This window comes from Anopheles coluzzii, chromosome 2 (genome assembly GCF_943734685.1).
Source record: "Anopheles coluzzii chromosome 2, AcolN3, whole genome shotgun sequence".
In the NCBI taxonomy this organism is placed as follows: domain Eukaryota; kingdom Metazoa; phylum Arthropoda; class Insecta; order Diptera; family Culicidae; genus Anopheles; species Anopheles coluzzii.
The window spans coordinates 25,834,279-25,850,511 of NC_064670.1; the positions used below are offsets into that span (position 1 = coordinate 25,834,279).

Genomic DNA, 16,233 nt, shown 5'->3' on the forward strand with positions numbered 1-16,233 from the left:
CTAATGACTGGAGCACGTGAGTCGTCTCGTGTGCATCCCCAGTCGTATCCATGAGAATTGAAATCTCCCAGGATAAGAAAAGGTGTTTTCATTGCAGATGCTATTATTTCAAGATCCTTTTTGATCTTCTCAAGTTCAATCTCGGCTTCCGGTGGGATATATACAGATGCAAAGGATAAATCAAGATCGCCTATCTTTGCCTGGATTGCGACACATTCAATAATTAGTAGTGAGGGGAGGGGTATTCGAAAAAATTGTATGTTTTTTCGTACTCCTATGAGTACTCCCCCACCACGCCTAACCCTATCTATAGTGTTTCGATCTTGGCGTATAATGTTATATCCGTGGAAGGTAACTTTTTTATCAGGGGAGAGCCAAGTTTCTGATAGGACAAATACATCTATGTTGTGCTTGTTTACCTGTACTTTAAACATATCTATTTTTCCAAGAAAACTTCTACAATTCCATTGGAGTATGTTAGCCATGGACGGGTTAATGTTCCAATTGTACCAACGAACTCAAAGCAGGCCATTGCCCAAGCCATTGCTTTATTGCGCTGACCAACATTGGTCGTGTCATAGCAATTATGCTTTTCAATGGTTCTGGAAAAGCCAGCGCTGTAATCATTGAGTCAATCATTTCTGATATGGACAGCGACTGAACCTTTCGTCGAGGTTTCTTTTTTGGCTCTGGCTTGGGCTGGGGATTTCGGGGGAGGGAAGGAGAAGGGAGTGATGGAAGATCCTCGTCCAGCGAAGGATTGTTAGGTTTTCTGGGACGAGGGGCACGTGCTAGACGAGGTGGTGCCTGGGGAGGAGAATTTTTCTTCTCATAACGTAGAGAAGCTTTCTTCTCCTTAGGAGGCGTAGCCTTCATAGGGGTTTTCCTAGGACGACGACGATTCACGGATCTCTTCACTCTTATTATCACCTCCGAGATTTTAGGGGCTGGTTCCTGGTTTACCGATGTGAACTCTTCAGCTAGCACGCTGTATGTGTTTTCGGTCGAGCTACCATTCGCTAGAACTGCAGCATATGACCCACGGGCCAATTGGTACTGGGCTTTTTTTAGTTCATTTTGGGACTTCTTGTACACCGGGCACTCTTTTAGTTCATGCCAATGATTTTTACATTGAGCGCATTTGAATGGCGCTGCAGTGCAATCCGAGGACGGATGTTGACCTTGACATTTAAAACATTTAAACTTGTTGCTGCAAAAGTCTTTTGTATGACCTATTTCACTACATTTCTCGCATGTTGGAATCTTGGGAACAAAGGGTCTTGCAATAGGAATGCGGAGTCCTTCGTACACCAAGAAACTAGGGAGTACAGTTCCCTCAAACGTAACGCGCTTTGATTTTGTTTCCGTGTACGTCTTTTGCCCGTTTACTGTGGAAGAGGTGTAAAGTGGTTTCACCGCAATCACCCTCACCCCTGGAGTGGAAAGAGTCCGGAAAGCACCCATTCCCAACTTTAGCAGTTCTTCGGATGGAATATCCAGATCCTCTACGACACCTGCTACCTCAACTATTCCACCTGGGATATACACCCGGTAGTGATCAGTGAATTGTGGATCAGCTGCTATAGCGTTCGCCTGCATTCGGTCGCTAACGGTGATTCGTATCCGGTTAGTACGAACACGAAATACATCGGTTACCGCAGGATAGCTTTTATGCAGGGATGCAGTTATAGCCACTAGGTTGAGCTCACTTTTTCCGGGCATCATGAAGACACGAAAGTCTCCCCGGTAGCAAGATGGGTATTCACGATGTCTTGCTTTGTCAGTCGACATTGGTGTGACGGTAGCAAGAACTTTTTTGCAACTGGTTCCTTCTTCTACTACTACGGGTGCTTTCCTTTTCTTATGGGATACCGTAGTGAACCCACCAGGACACACAGTGATACTACTAAAAGGGCAGTCGGTGAACTTTCGGCTTTGAAGCGATTTCGATCTGTTGCTGTGGAGCGATCGTGATAAGCATCCGATCGCATCGACGGTTGGAGACAGAATGGTTTTATTTTTTGATGAGCGGAAATTTTTAGATGCGGAAGAAAGCGGAAAAAGTTTTGGATAGGTTGGACATCCGTGGCATGTTTCAATCTTATTCAGTAAAGTTAGGGCAAACCGTCGAGGTATGAGAAATCGATACTCAATCGACCTTGTAGAAGGCTGTACGTCAGCACATTAGACCAAAGTGACGCATTGCGTGAATTGATTGCTTTCCATTTTGTATTATCTTATAATTAATCTGTGTATGAAATACATTCTTTATGTGAATCTCAGCGTGTTAAAAAATCACAACAAAAAAATTATTTTATTTAGCAATAACTTTATTGAATTGAAATCAGCGCGCGACGGTGTGTACAGGCCCACAATGAACAGCTGTGTTGAGATTCCACCGGTGCACAGTGGTAGGTTCGTATAAATTAAATATTATTTGTTATTTGTTATCATTTTGGTCTCTATTATATATTATATAACTTCAAATAATCATATTTTTCTATAATTCACTCTAAATTGTCAAATTTATGTGAAATTTCGCTCCACTACAACAACCAAAAAACGGTCAATTTAAAAAAAATCCCTCTCGCAGCAACTGTCAACGCATGGGCAAACGAAACGTAAACAAAACATTTCCCCCCGACGGAACTTTCTCTTTTATTTTTGTACCACAATAATAATCGCACAAGACGATCGCGGTGCTGCTGAGGGAAGCGTGTGCAGGAAGCGTAAGTTGAATTTCGTAATTTTAAATTTCAGCCCGTCCATCTATCAACAGCATTTTGCCCAACAATTCTACCGTAACTGCACCCGCAACTATACATGTGTTTTTTTCTGTTTGCTCTCCTTCCCTTCCCATTCATTGCATTCTTAACGAATCCATAGTTTTACTATGTTTATAAATTTACTCCGTGGAAGTGAAAGTAAAATCCGCTCGTGTACCTTTCGCCCGCTACACCACCTCGCCAGCAGAAATGGGTTGGAAAGGACGGCAGCCAGCGGCAGAAACACGCGCCACTGTGCTGGAGGAAAGCGATCGTACATCAGCACAAGCCGGTACAGCGTTGCAGAAGACAGATTTCGTAATCGACAGCTGATAGCCGGCAATCTGTGGGCCGAAGCATCTCCAAGGCGTCACCTAGCAAGCAACGGCGGGAAGGTGGAAGAGAGCGCCAAAAATGGTGCAATTGCCGGCAAGGAGCCGGACTCGATTGCGAAACAGCCGGCCAAGCTGCAGCTCCGATCGTCCGATGTGAAGCGTTTGCTGGGCTTTGCGAAATCGGAGCAGTGGAACATTACAGGTTGATAAACCGAGAGCGTTGTGATAAGTGGCAGTAAAAAAACACGCTTTTTTTCTTATTGGCTTCCCGCTCTAGGTGGCATTGGCTGTTTGATAATTTCATCCGCCATCACCATGTCGGTACCGTTCGGGTTGGGCAAAATTCTGGACATCATCTACGCCAGCTCGGCCGAAACGGGCATGGCGAAGGAGAAGCTGGACCAGTTCTGTTTGCTGCTCGGGGGCATCTTCCTGCTCGGCGGACTGGCCAACTTTGGCCGGGTGTACCTGTTCAGCAATGCCTGTACGTAGCGGACCAGCTTGAACCAAGCGGTTTGTGATTTATGTTTCCGTTTTCATTTCAGCACTTCGAATAACGAAAAACATCCGCGCCAAGGTGTACAGCTCGATGCTGAACCAGGAGGCCGGCTGGTTCGACCGGAAGGGTACGGGCGAGCTGGTCAATCGGCTGTCCTCCGACACGTACCTGGTGGGCAACTCGCTCAGCATGAACCTCTCGGATGGGTTGCGCTCGACCGCAATGATACTGGCCGGCACGGGCATGATGATCTACACCTCGCCCCATCTCGCGCTGGTCGGCATGTGCATCGTGCCGTGCGTCGCGGGCGGTGCCGTCGTGTATGGCCGCTATGTGCGCAACATTACGCGCGAGCTGATGGACAAGTACGCGGAGATCATGAAGATCGGCGAGGAACGGCTGGGCAACGTGAAGACGGTGAAGGTGTTCTGCAAGGAGCGGTTCGAGAAGCAGCTGTTTTCCGAGCAGCTGCTCGATGCGCTCAACATTGGCTACCGGGAGACGAAAGCACGCGCGACATTTTACGGCATGGTAGGGCAGGGGGCAGAATGGAATGGATGTTTTTCGTGTGGCAAAATTTGAATTTTACATTTCTGCCTTCTAGACGGGGCTGTCGGGCAACATTATCATCCTCTCGGTACTGTACTACGGCGGCACGATGGTGAACAACGCGGAAATGACGATCGGTGCGCTGACGTCGTTCATACTGTACGCCGGCTACACCGCCATCTCGATCGGTGGGCTAAGCAACTTCTATACCGAGCTGAACAAGGGCGTCGGTTCCGCTAGTAGGCTGTGGGAAATCATCGACAGGAAGTATGCAATTCCGATCGATGGTAGGTTCGCGACAATCGCGATAGCTTATTGAAGGGTGGAAAGTAAATTTACAATTATTTTGCTCTCCCTATTAGGAGGAATTGAGGTGAGTAATCCACCGGCGGGGCAGATTCAGTTCCGTGACGTTGTCTTCCACTATCCATCCCGACCGGACGCACCGATCCTGAACGGTGTAAACTTGACAATCGAACCGGGTACCTCGACTGCCGTCGTGGGACGCAGCGGCTCCGGCAAATCGACCATCGCATCGTTAATGTTAAGGTAATACGGGAACAGGACAGTTTCGGGTGAAATGCAATACCAATGTGACACAAAAATCGCCTTCCTAGGCTTTACGATCCGGCACAAGGATGCGTTCGGCTGGATGGGACCGATCTGCGCGACCTAAATCCCTCCTCACTGCGGCGCCACATCGGAGCAGTTAATCAGGTAGGCTATAGCTTGCAAAAAAAAAACGACTCTGCTAGGCTGTACCCACTCAACCCCGGCTTCTCCACCAGGAACCGGTACTGTTCAGCGGCAGCATACGGGAAAACATCCTGTACGGGTTGAACATGGGCGAGAAAATCTCCGAAAGCGCCTTCCAGCGGGTCGTGCGGGAAGCGCACGTGGACGAGTTTGTGCGCCACTTCCCGGACGGGCTGGATACGCTGGTCGGCCAGCGCGGTGTGATGCTGAGCGGCGGCCAAAAGCAACGCGTTGCGATCGCGCGGGCAATCATACGGGTAAGTAGCGCAAAAAGGTCCACCATCAACGTACTCAACGCTCAACGCGTGTCCCATTTGCAAGCAGAACCCCAAAATACTGATCCTGGATGAGGCGACCAGCGCACTGGACGCGGTATCGGAGGAGCTGATACAGAACGCGCTCGAGCGGCTGACCAAGAACCGGACCGTGCTGACGATCGCCCACCGGCTGAGCACGATCCGCAACGCGACCAACATTGCGGTGCTGCGAGATGGGCAGATCGTGGAGCACGGCAACTACGCGCAGCTGATCGCGACCGAGGGTGGCGTGTTTCGGGAGCTGGTGCAAAGGCAAACGTTCAGCACGACGGCGATTAGTTAATGCGAGGTGGCGGGATATTGGTTTTGTTTGTAGCAGGTTTGGTTTTGCAATTTGGGTTGTCGAGTTTTCGGCTTCGTTTTTCATTTGTTAGAGAGATTCGCCTTATTTTTTTACACATTCTCTTCCGCTGTGGTACGGTGTAAGGGGAGGGGGATAGGAGAGAAAGACGTACATAGTTTTGTTTTAGTATTTATTTACGTTCCAGGCTCGTATTGTCTTGTGTGCCCGCATCGCGTCAGAAGTTGTTGTTTTCCTTCCTTAAATTGTTTCTTTCCTTCATTACATTACCTCACGCGCCGGAGCACACAGACAAATGACACACTATTAGCACAGTAACAAACTGCCGGGAAGATGGAAATGGAATAGTAAACGATGTGTAAGAGAAAGGGTCCAATGTCGACGTTTCCCTTTGCGACTTCCGAAACCAACTGTCCCGTCCTTTTTTGTCATCGAATATTCCTCCGTTGGAAGGTTTAGCATTTACAGTGCTGCAAAATGTCATGAGCATCACGAGATTTTAACCAACGAAAACACTGAACATGTCCGTGGTAGCTTGATGCTCATTGCTGATACTCAATTAAAGTGCGTCATGACATGCGTGAACGTGACATGCGAATTCTTGAGTCCAACGCGATACGCTGACTGACAAGCTTAGCTTAATGCCGGCTCATATACACATCTAAGATGAACAGTGACGAGACTCAAACAGTTGGAGGATCAATCACATGCTTGGTGACACTTTAATTAGCACCCAATTCTTGGTCACTCACTTGGTTACGACATTTTTGTCGGTGATAATCACGACATTCTTGCAATATACTTGGCGTGAGGGCTCAAGTACCAAAATCAGCATGCTTTCTCCCTCTGTCTGTTTTGATTATCTGTCGGGTCAAACAGAGAGAGAGAAACCAAGCTTATTATGTTTCTTGGAACCACTCACAAGCACCGTATATCTCCCATGACTGTCGGGATGATCACCGACTGAAAATGTCACGACAAAGTGACAGATCAAGAGTTGGTTGTGATGGTCGCATCAACTGTTTGAGGCTCGCCTCTGATCATCACAGTAACGCTGACATGATTTAGTTTCAGCCGGAATTTGTCATGACTATGTCAGTGACATTTTGCAAAACTGATCACTGATCATCAGTAAAAAAAGTCATGACATAGTGATTGACCAAGCGATGTTCGCACACAATGTCATGAAGCATGTACTGGTCACACCAACCGTTTTGAGTATCACCTCTGATTTTTGACAATTGAGTACGTGACGCTGATATGGATTTTGTTTTAGTCAGATTTTTTTATGACATTGACAGTGACATTTGCAGCACTGAGCATTTATATAGACAGGTTACACTTTTTAAGGATACAAAATGGTCTATTTTTACGCTTACGTTTTAACATGTACTTAATGCTTTGTGCTCACTGGGCTCGAGGAGAAAGGCGGAAAGGGCGGGCTAAAGCTAAAGTAACACGTCCTCCTATTAAAAACAAAAACATAACATACAGTACCACAGAAAACCACCACTAAGCCGCCCCACAAAATGGGGGATGAGCCGCGCTAAAACCGAGCCCTTCACACACAGTACGGTCGTTGGCGACCATTTTCCCAAAGGGGGGTCGCGCTAATACAGTCTGTGCTCGAGAATGGTCAGCTTAATTAAAAAACAAACAGCACACGTGCCTACACTAATCTCCTTTCGCTCTCGCTCTCTCGCTCCTTTCCTATACCTCGCCTCACATTGCCCTGCCCAAAAACAAAAACAAACAAAACCTAGAGGAAGATGAGATTTTACAAGTAGTGGAACCCTTCAACCTAGCGCAAGGGTAATATCGTGTGATGCGGGAGCCTTTCCCTCCCCAATGGTTCTCCCCTCTACGAGCAGTGCTCGAGCTTAAGCTGCCGCCGCAGGATCTTGCCCGACGCGTTCTTCGGAATACTGTCCAGAAAGGTGACGCCACCCTCGAGCCGCTTGTACACGGCCACCTTCTCCGCGATGAACGCCTTCAGTGCGTCCTCGGAGACGCGCGCGCCCGCCTTCGGTACGACGAAGGCTCGCGGCACCTCGCCCGCCACCGGGTGCGGCATGCCGACGACCGCGGCATCGGCCACCGCTTCGTGCGACCGCAGCAGCTCCTCCAGCTCGGCCGGCGGCACCTGGAAGCCCTTCACCTTGATCAGCTCCTTCAGCCGGTCGGTGATGTAGAACTGCAGCTGCTCGTCGTAGTGCGCGATGTCGCCCGTGCGCAACCACCCGCCCTCGATGATCATCTCGTCCGTCGCCTTGCGGTTGTTGTGGTAGCCCTTCATGACCTGCGGCCCCCGGACGAGCAGCTCGCCGGACTGGTTCGGCCCCAGGGCCGTGTTGGTGGGATCGTTCAGGTCGACAATTTTCGCCTGCGTGCGGGGACAGGGCGATCCAACGGAGGCGTAGTTACGCGAGCCAAGCGCACCCATCAGCACCACCGGTGCCGTTTCCGTCAGCCCGTACCCCTGGATGAACTCGGCGTTCGGGGCGCGTGCGGTAAAGCGTTCGGCGTCGGGCGTTCCCATCGGCGCCGCGCCCGAGAACACGTTCCGGATGGAGTCGGTGTGCCGTGGCTTGACGCCGTCGTGATGGCCGAGGAAGATAACTGGACGGAGGGAAGGGAAAAAAACAAACCCATTAGCACCTCACGGGGACGACAAAGAGGGGGGGGGGGGGGGGGCGAAGGACTTACTTATCGGTGGGACGAGATGCAGCACCGTGCCCTTGTGTTCGGCGAGCGCGTTCAGGAACGTGTCGGGTTTGAAGTTGGGCAGCGTGACCAGCTTGCAGCCCTGCCGCAGCTTCGAGATCATCGTCACCGTGAGGCCGTAGATGTGGAAGAAGGGCAGCACGCACGGCAGCACGTCCTGGAAGGTGTCGGTGGTGGGCAGCACCACCGTGCCGTTGCCTGCCTTTACCGCCAGCATCTCACTGTTGGAGACAATGTTCAGGTGCGTCAGCTCGACCCCCTTCGGCATGCCGGTCGTGCCGGACGAGTAGGGCAGGAAGACGATATCGTCCGCGGTGCGATCGTGCTGCCGCAGCTCGCTGTAGTGAATGCCTGTGTGCGTGTGTGTGGGAAAGGAGAGGAATAGGTTAGAGAAACTGCAATGCTGACAAGGCCACGAACCGTCGTACCTTTCGGGTTGGAAAGCTCGGCAAAGTCGATCGCACCGGCCGGCAGGCTTTCGTCGTTGGTGCACCGGATGCAGACGATCGGTATGTCGCGCTTGGCCTGCTGTGCCGCCTCCCTTAATACTGCATAGTTGGATGCCAGTCCGATCAGCACCTTGGCGTCGCTGTCCACCAGCTGGCGGGAAATTTCTTCTGCAAGACGGAATCACAACAACAAAAAACATTAAACTCTGTTTGAACCTTGTCCCGTCAGTGATAGAGAATGGGCGAGATAATCGAGAGAGGGAATGTGGAAGAAACGGCCGAATCGATTGCAGACGACAGTTGAATGTTATCTCGCGGGAAAGGAGCGACCTTTCTAAGAAGTGCTGAAATGTCTGCGCGGGCTACAAAAAAAGGGGGAACGTGGAAAAAACGTTATCACACGCGGCGTTATTGGGCTAATTTACGACTCATGTACCGTGGGGAGTCATGTCTTGCTGGAACCCCCGTGTAAACCGGCACAACCGATCGAATACTGGTTCTTCGCGCACAGCTCAATCGATTCGCTACGCTCATAAAAGGTTGCGATAAAGCAATGACTGGCCTATTTTTTTTTTGGTTTCTGCTTGAGGTATGTGTACGATGTACCTGTCCCAAGCAAGAAGGAAGTGAACTTCCACTCACATCTGATAAGCGCTCTACGACCCTTCAATTTCAATGATCGATTGGGGGCGATGAATGGCTACAGTGAGTAATCGTGAGTACGCAGCATGACCGTGTGGAGAGATGCTGTATGATAATGGCGCCCTCAATTCGTGGGTGATGACAGTACACTAATCCGGCGAGGTACGAGTGGCACTGATAAACCAAACCCTTCCAGGGGTTCACTTCCATGTGGGTGTACAAATCAATGGCGCCGGTATTGCACGCGACACGCCAATGACAACGCAGCACAATCTTTGGACGGGGATCGAGTACATCGTGTTCCACTTTTTGACTTTCTGCCCTCACCTATGCAGTGATTAGAGAGGTAGCGTTGGTGTGGAAATACAAAATTGGTGTTTACATTTAAAGAATGGAGACAATTTAGAGCAATCATTATTTGACCATTTTAACCATTATTTGTACCGGAACTGATCGTGAATCTATGTCGCTCCTAAACTCGTATTGGTTCCTGGAAATGATGTTAATCTCGTACCAGTACATGAACTGATACAGATTCTAAGATCCATACAGTACCCATATCATTCCTGGAAATGATCCCGAACCCGAATGTCGCTTCTAATACTGATCCGGAACCCATACTGGTCCTGGAACTGATGCTAAGCTCGTACCAATCCTATAACTGATACTGGACCTCATACTGGCCCTAGAATTTATACCGATTCTGAGATTTATACAAAATCCATACCGTTCCTGGAACTGATTCCGAAGCCGAATGTCGCTCCTAAAACTGATCCGGAACTCATACTGGTCCTGGAACTGATTCTAAGCTGGTACCAATCCAAGAACTGATACTGTTCCTCCTACTAGTTCTGGAACTGATATCGATTCTGATACATATACTGAACTCATATCATTCTCCCAACCCATGTCGAACCCACGTCGTTTCTGAAACTGATCCAGAACTCGTATTGGTTCCTGGAGCTAATAGTGAACGTCATACTGGCCCTGGAATTGATACTGGACCTAGAACCGATACCGATTCTGAGATTTATATACTATAGTTCCTGGGACTGATTAATAACCCATGTTACTCCTAAAACTGATCTGGAACCCATACTGCTCCTGGAACTGATACTAGATCTCATACTAGCATTAGAACTGATATCGATTATGGGATTTATACAGAACCCATATCGTTCCTGGAACTGATTCCAAGACTACGTCGTTCTTAAAACAGATCCGGAATCCATACTGGTTTTGGAACAGATACTAGATCTTTCACTGTCATTAAAACTGATATCGATTCTGAGATTTATACAGTACCCATATCGTTTCTGGAATTGATCCCGAACACAAAACAGTCCACATAACTTCTGATCGGTCCTTGACACTGATATTTGTATTCATACCAGTCCTGGAGCAGCTCTTGACTCCTCAAAGATCTTGGATCTGATCCTGAATCCAGCTAGTCAATTATCATCATCCAATTGATTCCTATACTGGAGATGTCAGTGTTAACCTTCTAGATCCGTCGGATTCACCCCAGTATCAGCGAGGCTTTGCTATCTTCTTCTTCTTCTTCTTCTTATTAGCGTAAAAACCGATAGACAACCAACTCTGATCCAACAAATGATTCCCATACAATATTTGTCAATGAATCATACCCAACTGCAGGTTTTTGAGAGATTCGACGTAGACTTGCGTATTGCGGGATGTAATCAAAACTTCAATTTCACCACTTACATGCTACCTCTATTCGGACCTTAACCATCTATTATAGTTCACGCACGCACGTGGCTAAGTTCTTCGTACCTGCCGTGTAGATCGGGTTAATCGTCGTCACCACCAGTCCGGCCTCAATACCACCGAACGTGACGAGTGGGAACTCTGGAATGTTGGGCAGACACACGGCGAGCGTTTGGCCGAAGTTTAGGTGCAACTTCCGCTGCAATCGGATCGCCAGTGCCGCACAGTGATCGCGCAGCGTGCCGTAGGTGTAGTTGCGCCCAGTAATACCGCAAACCTGTGGACAATGGGAAAGAGAAGCATCGTTAGACAAGTCGAATGTTGATGTTTAGAAATTAATAGCGTGATAAGCATGCAAAAAATAGGGTCACAACTGACGCAAACGCAAGCCAAATTTCCGACAAATTTTTGTCCAGACCGTTCCAGATCACATTTGATTCGGGGAAATTTATTCCTTTTTGCTCTTCTTCTTTCAATCACAATCAAACATCCCCACCGAATGGGTCACTGTTTCCCTTTTAACCTACACACTCGTTCCGTCCGGTTTGCACCAGACGGACGATCCACTGATAGTGCCAAATTTTGGCTTCACTTTCTTCCCCCTCTTTCGGACCCTTAAAATCCGGTATAAATTCGGTCCTATCAAAACCTGCTCAAAATTGCTACAGATAATGTGTGTCCACTTTGCTCTGGGCCTCCGTGTGTGTGTGCGTTTGCCACAATCATCGCGCACTTTGGCCTCCGGCGCGCGAGGCGCGAGATGCATCAACAACAATACGCGAGATAACGCAGTTTGTCGTCTGCGTACTGCGGGGTACTGCGAGGCACTATCGCCTTCCCGTACCGGCCACAGGTTAACCAAACACGGACGGACCCTCCTGGCCGAGGGGGGATGCAGGAATAAATTATCTCATAAAACAATTGGCTAACGACTTGACAGCTTTCAAGTCGGGGGCGCAAGCGGTGCGCGGAATTTGAACCCTGCCTGCTTGCTTGTGCGGTCTCTTCCCTCCCACCCGCTTGCCACTTACCACTGCCGTCTTGTTGGCCCACTGGCTGAACTGGTCCCACAGGTAGTGGTCGAGGGTAACGTGCGGCACCGGGATGTTGTTGTCGTACAGCGAGTTCTGCTCCAGGCCGTTCTCCGGCGGGAAGATGGTGTCCTCGAGATACTTCACCTGCCGCTTGGTGCTGAGCAGCCGTACGCACCGCTGGCTCCAGTAGCGCTGGTGCCGGCCGACCGGCGCGGGGAGCCCCTGCCCATGCCCAATAAGCCGGGCGGCCAACGGTCCAAAGGAGCGCATCATTTTGTTGGCTTCTTTTGAAAAAAAAAAAAACTGCGGAAAAGATGATTCTTGGGTTTGGGGAGCACACGTGGTCGCAGTCTTCGTCGGATGGAACTATTTGTCTCCTATCGCGAGATAAGATAGTGGGTGTACGTTTCTATTTTTCGGGATGACCGAGAAGTTGCCGATTCACTTGTACAAACTGTGCTGTGCTGCACTCGGTTGTGGCAGCACGGTAACTTTATTTGCTAGCCTTAACTTAGCTGGAAGAACTGGTGGAAGAACTTTAGGTGGAACGATTGTTTATGGCTTCTTTGCCAGTGTCCGCTTGTGTGTTGCGCTTGCTTTTGGCACTGTAAACTCTGCTGTCTGATATGTGTATTTAAATGGGGCTGTAAGAAAAGAAGAAGAAGAAGAAAACACATTAAAGCCGACATGTTGCACACGTACTGCTGCTGGAGCGGCTGCCTAAAAAAAATGGGCAGTGGTTTTCAACCGTTTTTTGTGTGTTGGGAGTACATTTTTAAAGCACACACACAAAATTAATCATTTAAAGCAACGCGTGCCGTCCGTGCTTCAGCGCCACCTGCGATCGATACGCGGGTGCGTGTAAACGTTAGCTCACGTTTGAAAGTTTCGGTGCGTGACACGTGTTCGTTACGTTGCGCTCTGCGTAGTCGAAGAGAGAGAGCAAGAGTGAGAGAGGGTTACAACATGTCCCCAACGCATTCTATTTTAAAGGGTTGGGTGTGGAGTGAAAACATTCCCAAAGCTAAATTTAGTAACCAAAGGTAGCACACCTTGTGTGTATGTGTGTTTACAAAACAAACAGCTTCAATTATTCAATGGGAAACCTCCTCCCATTCCCCACCCATGCTCTATAACTCTCTGAAGGTTGCAAAAAGGAAACGCGCAACTCCTTCAAAACCCTGGGAGCGCAAAACAAACAGCAAAATGAGGTCAGAAGAAAAGGATCTTCACGAGCGTGGAGGGTGTGGTGGTGAAGAGGAGCGGGGACAAAATGGGCATCGTCTTTTGACATATTTCTTAAGACAAGGCCCCCCCCCCCCAGGGTGGTCACCGAATGCACTTGAACTCTGTAGGTGCATGATCCGGAGGCTTGAGTTTGCAGCTGTTTGCCCTTCTAGAATGGCTGTTTACCATAACCTTGGGCGCTTTGTTATTCTGCCCCTACTACTACTACTACTACTACCGCTGCTACTACTACTCCTGGCACTACTAATATGCTCCCGAGGCATTCAATTTTGGTTGACGTGGCGCGAAAACAACGGCCAGCACCGGTTGTTCCTCCTTTCCCCCGTGCGTGTGTGTTTGTGCCCATGGTGGGGTGGAAATGAATATTTGAATTTTTAAAACAGCCTCGCAAGGATGGAGGTTCCTCACCCAGAGTTCGGTCGGTGTGACGCCGTGTGGACACGAGCCAATCTCATTTACGTTGATGATGTTTACCGGCACTTCATGGGATGGTGGTGGACCCAACGGCACAACGAAACGCCTTCCATTTTTCCACCTGTGATTGAGTCCGTGGGGCAAAGTAAACAATATGTTCCCATCGTGCGGTGGGTAGTGGGTTGGAATTCCATTACCACTAGCTTCGGGGGCCATTTCTTCCGTGCTAGTGATGCCCAGAATTATAACAGCCCTGAAGCTGTTTGAAAGCACTCCAAACGTAATCAATCTTTCGCTGCTCGCGCTTAACTCTTTCAAGACGTTCGACGAGTTTTAAATACACACAAAGAGGAGAGAGAGAGAGAGAGACACCATCCCGTTCAAAAAGGACATCTTTGCTTGGGATTGCTCCTTCCGGCAGCTCATTTTCATCGCTGTCAAGGAGCAGGTGCCCGATGGCGGAACACTTGAAACGAGGTTCAGGCCACTTTGAAGCCTTCCACTTCAAATAGAATAGAAAGGCGCAACAGCGTGACGATGTCCTGCTAGTATGCTGATGATGATAGGGAATAAGATGATGTCCCCCTCGTCCTTCTCACATCCCTCCCTCCCCCAGAGATGGAAGGATGAATAATGATGGAAGGGAAAATGGCCAAAGGAAAATACTTTAATTACCCACTCCCGCTCTCTCTCTTTATATCCAATTACCGGGTCTTTAAGCTCCTTTTCGCGCCAGAACCCAGCACCAGCCAGTGAGAGGTATGTTTTTCCCCCAAGCCGGAGCTGTTTTTCTCATCAAAAGAAATTACAATAAAACGTGAGCATCACACTACACACAGAGCAATGGGAAGCAAAAACAACAAAACAAGCAAAAAAGCCACACAGAACGGCACGTGCTTAATCGAGCGCGAACGGGAATAGTTTTCAATGCGAGCGACCACGACAAACCGTAGAGAACACGTCGCCCATTTGTGTGGTAATGAGCACCGGAAAGATGATGTGCCTTGGAAGCCTGACACCCTCCTCCATCCTCCCGCGGGTTCGGCGCGTTACTTTCGCGGAACATTAGGTTGCCTCCGAAAGGGCTTGACAAAGGTGCTTTAGTCGAGTGAGTGCTGGTAGTTTTGAAGATGAGGCAACTGGTGGTGGAGTGTCACATTGTTTGGCCACTCTCTGGCTGATTCATCGTGACAGTGGCTATTATTTTCTCTGGTTACACACACACAATGGTTCTCTGTAATGATGAGGTACGCGAATAGTTACATCAACGTGGAATGTGAGGATCGTAAAACGCGCGACGCAAAAATAGCGATCGTCAGCAGAAAACAATACAAGAAATACCATGTCGGACATCTCCTCGCTACACAAATGCTAGCACTGAAGTAAGGTACTGAATCAGAGTAGGTACTGTATCGGGGTTTTAGGACTGAGACAGGTTCTGGTTCAATTTATGAATCGGAATAAAGTAGGGATGAGTTCCAGGACTGATAAGGTTATGATAAGGTCGTTATGGGTATAGGATCTGTATAGGGACAGGATATGTACCGAGACCGGAATGAATTGAGACTCGAATCCAGGATCGGTATAGGTTCAGGATCAATTTCAAGACTAGTATGCATCCAGTTCTTTGGTCCGTATAGCATGGGTTAAGTATCAGTTCCAATTCCAGTACGGTTTCAGCAACAGTGACAAGATCATTATGGATTAGAAATCAGTTGATGGTTATTGGGTCAGGATATGTTCTGGATTAATGAGTTCTGGATTAATTTCAAGACCTGTATAGATCCAGGATAAGCTCAAGAATTGATTTGGGTTCGGGATCAGTTTCAGGGTCCATATGGCTTCAGGATCTATTCCAAAACCAGTATTGGTTTAGTATCACTTCTAAGACCCAGTATGGATTCAGAATCAGTTTATCTTAAAGCCCGTTCAGATTCTTGGATCACATCTGAATAGCACTGCGGAATGCCCTGTAACAGCATCAAACAAACTAGCCTGAACTCAAAATCAATCTCACCAACACGTTCAATTGCCCGTAGCGTTCTTGCTGCAATTACACCACAAACTCGCCGCAACCCACCCGCCAGAGTACGATCCAGACTGTTCCAAGTGCCAAAGTCCGATTGATCCAATAAAATTGTCAACCATTAGAGCACACTAGCGAGGTGACGTGGAGTACGGGTGGACACGCAACCCCACGTTTTACGGCAAACAAAACGCACCGCACACTATCGCGGGCGCGCTGCCGCGCTCTTATCGGCCAACAATCGTCTGGCAGTATAGACCTATTGGAACTATATACAATCAAATTAGATAAGAGCTTCAAATCGGGGAGAAAAAAAGCATTGTTCCTTCGCAGGAAAATAGGGGAGGCAGGGGAGGTCATTAGACCAGCAAATGAAGTCGCTAATATGTGCCAATCACCGGACCTGTGCCCATGTACCCCGTGTAGGCTGTTCTGGAAGTATGTTT

At 48.7% G+C, this 16,233-nt stretch overlaps 2 protein-coding genes across 2 annotated transcripts; one reads left to right on the forward strand and one right to left on the reverse strand.

Annotated features, from left to right (window-relative positions):
• Positions 1-2,633: 2,633 nt before the first annotated feature.
• LOC120951658 (ATP-binding cassette sub-family B member 10, mitochondrial) lies at positions 2,634-5,890 on the forward strand. Its single transcript, XM_040370468.2, has 9 exons — positions 2,634-2,729; positions 2,887-3,302; positions 3,378-3,584; positions 3,646-4,130; positions 4,204-4,435; positions 4,511-4,697; positions 4,766-4,865; positions 4,937-5,161; positions 5,229-5,890. The coding sequence occupies exons 2-9, from the start codon at positions 2,894-2,896 to the stop codon at positions 5,502-5,504; spliced, it is 2,121 nt and encodes a 706-aa protein (XP_040226402.2). The 5' UTR covers positions 2,634-2,729; positions 2,887-2,893; the 3' UTR covers positions 5,505-5,890.
• A 938-nt stretch (positions 5,891-6,828) lies between these two features.
• On the reverse strand, positions 6,829-12,415 carry LOC120951659 (uncharacterized). The gene is made up of 5 exons (XM_049606993.1): positions 12,097-12,415; positions 11,132-11,342; positions 8,675-8,863; positions 8,229-8,597; positions 6,829-8,141 (listed from the first exon to the last, which is right to left on the reverse strand). The coding sequence occupies exons 1-5, from the start codon at positions 12,370-12,372 to the stop codon at positions 7,384-7,386; spliced, it is 1,803 nt and encodes a 600-aa protein (XP_049462950.1). The 5' UTR covers positions 12,373-12,415; the 3' UTR covers positions 6,829-7,383.
• Positions 12,416-16,233: the final 3,818 nt, after the last annotated feature.